The 6,865-nt window shown below is 60.6% G+C and overlaps 2 protein-coding genes across 5 annotated transcripts in view; both read left to right on the top strand.

The window, feature by feature from the left end:
• LOC121661777 (zinc finger protein 316-like) overlaps positions 1 to 5,984 on the top strand; it is a 6,001-nt gene extending 17 nt beyond the window's left edge. The window contains exons 1-7 of one of the 4 annotated variants that reach the window (XM_042022297.1): positions 1 to 235; positions 903 to 1,029; positions 1,932 to 2,042; positions 2,436 to 2,807; positions 2,907 to 3,032; positions 3,468 to 4,498; positions 4,751 to 5,984. The exon at positions 1 to 235 is cut by the window's left edge and continues 17 nt beyond it. In XM_042022297.1, coding sequence (XP_041878231.1) covers positions 134 to 235; positions 903 to 1,029; positions 1,932 to 2,042; positions 2,436 to 2,807; positions 2,907 to 3,032; positions 3,468 to 4,498; positions 4,751 to 5,281 — 2,400 coding nt within the window. In that variant the 5' untranslated portion in view covers positions 1 to 133 and the 3' untranslated portion in view covers positions 5,282 to 5,984. Of the gene's footprint in view, positions 236 to 902; positions 1,030 to 1,931; positions 2,043 to 2,435; positions 2,808 to 2,906; positions 3,033 to 3,467 lie in introns of all 4 variants that reach the window. The other 3 variants (XM_042022294.1, XM_042022295.1, XM_042022296.1) reach the window with 3 other exon arrangements.
• The window catches only part of LOC121661748 (zinc finger protein GLI4-like), a 5,512-nt gene continuing 4,254 nt past the window's right edge, over positions 5,608 to 6,865 (top strand). The window contains exon 1 of the mRNA XM_042022241.1: positions 5,608 to 5,632. Within this exon, the coding sequence (XP_041878175.1) occupies positions 5,608 to 5,632 (25 nt within the window). The remainder of the gene's footprint in view (positions 5,633 to 6,865) is intronic.

A 6,865-nucleotide genomic window follows, 5' to 3' on the forward strand; every position in this document is an offset into this window, starting at 1 on the left:
CCGGGAGCTCGGTGCCGCCCCTCCCAACCCATCCCACCGTCCATCCACCCTCCCCACCCCTCCGGGAGCTCGGTGCCGCCCCTCTGGCAGCGTGTCCTGTGCGGGCCCGGCCCGGCAGCAGCCGCGCGGGGCCATGGCGGAGCTGCGGGCGCGCCTCGCGGCGCTGGAGCGGCGGATGGAGCGGGCGGAGGCGGCGCTGCGGGACCGGCCCCTCGCGGCCCTGCGGCTCCACGGGGTGAGCGCCGCGATGGGGGAACCGGGGAGACCCCGAAGGGGGCGAGGGGGGGTCGATTGTGGGGCTGAGGGTGGGACTGAGGGCGCTTGGGGGGGTGATGCGGGGCGAGGAGGGCCGGGAGTGGGATGGGGGAGTCACTTATGGGGCCCTTATGGGGCTGGAGGTTGGGAGTGAGACTGGGGGCGGGCACTTAGGGGCTGGGGGGAGGTTGAGGGGTAGCTTGGGGGCCGCTTATGGGGCTGTTGCAATGGGAATTTGTGGCTGGGAGGGAGCCTGGGGATCGCCCGTGGGGCTCTTGAGGGGCTGGGAGAGGTTTGGGGGGGTTCCTGAGGGGGCTGCAGTGTGTTTCAGGAGACGGGATGGGAATCCAGTGGATTCCCGGCTGGCCGGGAGCTGTTCGGGTGGCTCCTCAGGGGGCAGCAGTGGGTTTCAGGAAACTGTGGGGATGAATCCACTGGGCTCCTGGGGATCTGGGAGCTGTCTGAGGGAGCTGCGCTGGGTTTCGGGAGACTGGGGATGAATCCAGTGGGCTACTGGGAGCGGGTTGGTTTAGGAGGCTGGGAATAAGCAAAGGGGACTCTGTATGGGACTTTTGGGGCTATTGAAGGGCTGTGGGTGTCTGAGGGTCTGGGAGCTGCCCTGTCCCACATGCCAGCCGGTGCTGCAGGTCCCGGTGCTGTTCGAGGATGTGGCAGTGCGGTTCAGCCGGCAGGAGTGGGCGAGCCTGGACGAGGGACAGAGGGAGCTGTACCGGAGCGTCATGGAAGGCAACTACGAGATGCTGGTGTCCCTGTGTAGGCTGCGTTTGCGCCGGTTTGGCAGCCCCAGGGAGCTCTCTTGGGGTCACTTCTCTGCCTCTTTGCCTTTCACTGGAACCTCCAGCTTTCAAATAATCCTCTCCTTTCCCTGTCCCCTCCAGCAGCGGTTGGAGTGTGGCAGGGACACGCAGGACAGGGTAGTAAGTGCCTGTTGTCTTTTCCTCGGGGAGAACAGGTACACTGTTGGTGTTGTCATCTCCCTGGGTTGTCACCTCCAAAATTCCCTGGCTGGGACACCCCTTTCCATGAGAATTTTCCCTAAAATCCAGCCTGAACCTCCCCTTGAAGCTGTTTCCTCTTGTCCTGTTCCCTGGGAGCAGATCCTGATTCCTCCCTGGCTGCAGCCTCCTGTCAGGGAGTTGTGCAGAGCCACAAGGTCCCCCCTGAGCCTCCTTTGCTCCAGACTGAGCCCCCCCAGCTCCTGGTGCTCTGTTCCCCAGATCTGTTCACATGGACATGCTCCAGCCCCTCAATGTCTTCCTTGTTGTGAGGGGCCCAGAACTGCCCCCAGGATTTGAGGTGGTCCCTCAGCACTGCCCTCATGCTCCTGGGCGAACATTCAGTCAGGAGCCTCACAACTCCTGTCTTTCAGGGTGTTTTCCTATCTGCAAGGTGAATTTTCTGGGAGAATGGGGAAATCTTTAGCAGGGGTGGAGCAAAGATGGATTTTCTTGCAGCTGTTCCCAGGGGATTGTCAGAGGCTGCTTTCCATATTCCCCTGTCAGCTCTGCCTGCTGTTTCCTGTCTGTATCCATAACTCCCGTCGTGGCCTCGGTTGGAGATGAAGTGTCCTGGGCTGGGACTGGCTCTGTTGCCTGGCTGTGGGTGCAGAGTCCCTGTCCCATCATGTCCCTGATGCCTGTCTTGCTCTTGCCCAGACTGTGCCCTGTCCAAGCCTGAACTGTTATTACAACTGGAAAGAGAGGAGCTGAGCACGCCGCCGGAATCGGAGCCAGAGGCAGCAGAGGTGTCCCCAGAGCTGGCTGTAGGTGGGTGACACTGGGTTTCTTTTGTGCCAGGAGCTTCTGGCTGCTCACTGGGACAGTGGCCTCAGTCCCAGGGACTGAAAATCCCAGAATCCCAGAATGGTTTGGGTTGGGAGGAATCTTAAAGCTCATCTCTTTCCAAGCCCCTGCCATGGGCAGGGACACCTTCCACTGTGCAGGTTGCTCCAAGCCCTGTCCAACCTGGGACACTTCCAGGGATTGGGAAGTGTCCGCTGTGAGGGAATACCTGATGGGGTGTGTGGATAGCCTGGAAGCCCCTGCCCCAGCAGCTGCTGGGTGTGAGGGATCCTGACACCCTGTGGAATGAGATCTGCACTGGCTCCTTGGAGCTCTCTCCTGGCTGCTGGTGAGTCCAAATGTCCTTGTCCTCCACAGAGCTGGCCCGACAGCACTGCACCAGCGATGAGGCGCTGCTGGAGACAGAGACATTGGAGAGGGGCTGCAGGGAGCCGGAGGAAAGTGGGAATGTGGCAGAGGACAGTGGGAATGTGGTAGAGGAAAGCAAGAACCTGGTGGAGAAAAGCAGGAGCCCAGTGGAGATGAGTGGGAACCTGGCAGAGGAAAGCTGGGATCTGATAGTGAAAAGTGAGAACCCGGTGGAAGAAAGCAGGAATCTGGCAAAGGAAAACGGGAGTCCAGCAGAGGAAAGTGGGAACCTGGCAAAGGAAAGCGGAAACCTGGCAGAGGAAAGCAAGAACCTGGTGGAGGAAGGCAGGAGCCCAGTGGTCCCGGAGAACTGCAGCACACGTGAGTGCCTGGCAAATGCTGCTGCTGCTGCTGTGAGGGGTCCTGGATCCCTGCCCGGCTGTTCCTCACCCACCTCCATTGCTGCTCTTGCCCTCACAGTACCCGTCCCTCTGGAAGCTGCTGCTGTCCCGGCGGATCTCGGCCAGCCGACCCCGTCCCTTCCCTGCCCGCTTTCCGTGCACTGCCAGGAACCAGTGGGTCAGAACTGTTCTCCCCCTGCAGCAGGTACTGGGGCAGAACCTTTATCACTTCTCGGCGGGGCTGGCAGCTTTGGGGGGGTCTGTTGGGCCTCTCTCCAGGCCCAGGGCTTCCAGGAAAGAGCAGCAAATCCTGTTGCCAGCATTGAAACCGTTTGAGATAAGGCCCGGCATGGCGTTGGCTCACCTGCCCAGACAAGCCCCAGGGTGGTTGTCAAGTCCCCTGTCCTACCTGGGTGATGTTTGCCACCTCACACTGCTCTTGGGGTGTCTACAGGGAGGAGTTGTGGCTATTTGTGGCTTTTACACAGTCCAGGAACTGAGCTGGAAGAGGAGAGCGAGGCTAGGATTTGTGCTGCTGGGAACAGGGTGGGAAGCAAGGGAGGGTGGGAGCAAAGCCCTTTGCTGTTCATGCCTCAAAACCATGTGGAAAAGTGATGTTTGGATTCTAAAAAATTCCCAGTAGATGCTGAGGCGGGGATCCCAATGGAGGTGCCGCAGGAGGAGATTGCTGCAGAGAAGCCATCAATGCCCAAAACACCCGCTAAGGGTCCGGAAGAGAACAAAGGTCTGGAAGAGGAGGCTGTGAAAGATTCAGGGAATACTGGCCAAGATCTGGTGGCCGACATTCCCAAAGAACCAGGAAAGGAGGTGACACCAGATGTCTGCAGAATGATGGAACAGGCAGATCCCAGCCCAGGGGAGCTGGAGAAGGAGTCCTGCGTGGGCCGGTCAGCGGCTTGCCAGCGAAATGCCACCCGGCGGCAATATTACTCCTGCCCCATCTGCAGGAAAACCTTCCTGCTGAAGATCAACCTCCTGATCCACCAGCGTGGCCACACCAACTGGGTGCCCTACGTCTGCGTCCACTGCAACCGCAAGTTCATGTCCAAGAAGAAAATCAGGCGGCACCTCCGTGCCTGGGCAGCCAACGGGACGTGCGTGCCCTCGGAGCTGGAGGTGTGTGCCAGCCAGGTGCCGTGCCCGGCATCCCATCCCCAGACCTGGGCAGCCAACGGGACGTGCCAGGCCTCAAAGCCAGAGGAGTGTCCCAGTAGGACACCGTGCCCAACATCCCAGCCCCAAACCTGGGCAGATAACAGCACCTGTCAGCCCTCGGATGCGAAGGCCTGCCCCAGCCAGGGGCCATGCCCAGCATCCCAGTGCCCAACATCCCAGCCCCAAACCTGGGCACCCAATGGCACCTGCCAGCCCTCGGACGCGAAGATGTGTCCCAGCCAGGGGCCACTTCCAACGTCCCAGCCCCAAACCTGGGTAACCAATGGGACCTGCCAGCCCTCGGATGTGAAGGCACATCCCAGCCAGGGGCCACTTCCAACGTCCCAGCCCCAAACCTGGGCACCCAGTGGAACCTGCCAGCCCTCGGATGCGAAGGCACATCCCAACCAGAGGCCACTTCCAATATCCCAGCCCCAAACCTGGGCAACCAATGGCACCTGCCAGCCCTTGGATGCGAAGGCACATCCCAGCCAGGGGCCACTTCCAATATCCCAGCCCCAAACCTGGGCAACCAATGGCACCTGCCAGCCCTTGGATGCGAAGGCACATCCCAGCCAGGGGCCACTTCCAACATCCCAGCCCCAAACCTGGGCAACCAATGGCACCTGCCAGGCCTCGGATGTGAAGGCACATCCCAGCCAGGGGTCACGTCCAACATCCCAGCCCCAAACCTGGGCACCCAATGGGACCTGCCAGCCCTCGAAGCCAGACGAGTGTCCCAGCCAGGGGCCATGCCCAACATCCCAGCCCCAAACCTGGGCACCCAGTGGGACCTGCCAGCCCTCGAAGCCAGACGAGTGTCCCAGCCAGCCCCTGTGCCCGTCCTCCCAGCCGCAAGCCCCAAGCAGGGACTGCAGCGCAGTGTGGCAGGAGCCCGGCCCTGCCAGGTGCTCGCTGGCACCTGGGAAAATGATGTACACGTGCAACGAGTGCATGGAAAACTTCTCCAGCCAGGGCTTCCTGACCGTGCACCAGCGCCGGCACTCCGTCCACCACCTCATCCTGTGTCCCTGCTGCAACCGCAGCTTCACCTGGGTCTCGGACTTTGTCCGGCAGCACTGGGCGCACATGGGCGTCCGGCCCCACCAGTGTGGCATCTGCCAGAAGACCTTCAAGAGGTTCTCCCACCTCAAGGCGCACCAGAGGATCCACGGGCGGCAGGAGCGGCCCTTCACCTGTGCCAACCGCGTGCCCATCACGGAGGCACCTGCAGCAGGAGACGGGGCGGGAAGCCAGGATGTGACCCCCCAGGGATGAGGCGCTGCTGTCAGACCTTGAGGTGTCCTCCTGGGAATGGGAGGCCACTGTTGGACCTCAGGGTGTACTCCCAGTGATGGGAAGATGCTGCTGAAATTTGAGGTGACCTCCCAGAGACTTGAGGTGACCTCCCAGGATGCTGCTGATGGACTTTGAGGTGACCTCCCGGACACAGGGTGCTGCTGATGGACTTTGAGTTGACCTCCTTAGGACAGGAGGCTGCTGTCCGATCTTGAGGTGAAGAATGGGATGGTGCTGATGGGATTTAAGGTGTGTCCTCTCAGGAATGGGATGCTGCTGATGAACTTTGAGGTGTCCTCTCAGGAATGGGATATACTGATGAACTTCAAGGTATCCTCCCAGGAATATGATGCTGCTGTTGAACCTCGAGGTGACCTCCCAGGAATGGGATGCTGCTACTGGACCTTGAAGTGACTCCCAGGGATGTGATGATGCTGCTGGACCTTGAAGTGACCTCATGGGGACTGGAGGCCACTGTCAGACCTTCTCCCCTCTCTCCCTCTCCAGATGAAGGATGGAGCATGGGCAACATTTTCTGGCTCCCCTGCCCTGGTGTGGGGATGGGGGCACCTGCCTGGCCCAAGCGAGGGGGGCTCCTCATTCCCAAGCCCTGGTGGGGCGGGTGGGATGCTGGGAGTGGGTCCCTTTTCTGGAGAGTGCCAATAGATGCTGTAGAAACCATGATGCTGAGTGTGGATTCCTTGAGGGGGCTCCGGGAGGGTCCTGCCGGGTCTGGCTGGGTGGGTGGCACCAGGAATGGGATCCATGGTGTGGAGTGATGGAAGAGTGAGAACTGAACACTGGGTGGGGGGTGTCACCTGCTGCTGGGGGCTGCAGTCCCAGTCTGAGATGGGGATGGGGTGGGATGGGATTTGGGGTCCAGATGGGCCTCTGGGAATGGTGTTGGGGGTCGCTGAGCACTGAGGATTTGGGCGCTGGAGATGTGATCCCCATTGCAGGGGTGGGGATGGATGGGAACGGGACAAGGATGGAATAGGGATGGGGTGGGATGTGACAGAATGGGATGGGGATGGAGATAGGATGGGACAGGACTGATAGAGCCTGGCTCTTCGCTGTGGGATCTGGCAACAGGACAAGAGGAACAGGCAGGAACTGCTGCCCAGAAGTTCCACCTGGACAGGAGGAAGAACTTCTTCCCTGTGCAGTGACTGAGCACTGGAACAGGTTGTCCAGAGAGGGTGTGGAGCCTCCCTCACTGGAGTTATCCCTCACTGGAGTTATCCCAGAATGGTCTGGACACAATCCTGTGCCCTGTGCTCTGGGACAGCCCTGACTGAGCAGGGAAGTGAGACCAGATGAGGCACTGTGGTCCCTTCCAACCTGACCCATTCTGGGATGGGGTGAGGATGGGGCTGTCAATGGGATGGGATGGGCTGTTGATGGGATGAGATGGGGCTGTGGATGGGATGGGGCTGTTGATGGGATGGGATGGGATGGACTGTCAGTGGGCTGTCGATGGGATGAGATGGGGCTGTGGATGGGGCTGTGGGTGGGATGGGGCTGTTGATGGGATGGGATGGGGCTGTGGATGGGATGGGATGG

Source organism: Corvus kubaryi, unplaced genomic scaffold (genome assembly GCF_017639235.1).
Source record: "Corvus kubaryi isolate FWS band 111438036 unplaced genomic scaffold, C.kubaryi_AGA036_p1.0 37193, whole genome shotgun sequence".
Classification (NCBI taxonomy): domain Eukaryota; kingdom Metazoa; phylum Chordata; class Aves; order Passeriformes; family Corvidae; genus Corvus; species Corvus kubaryi.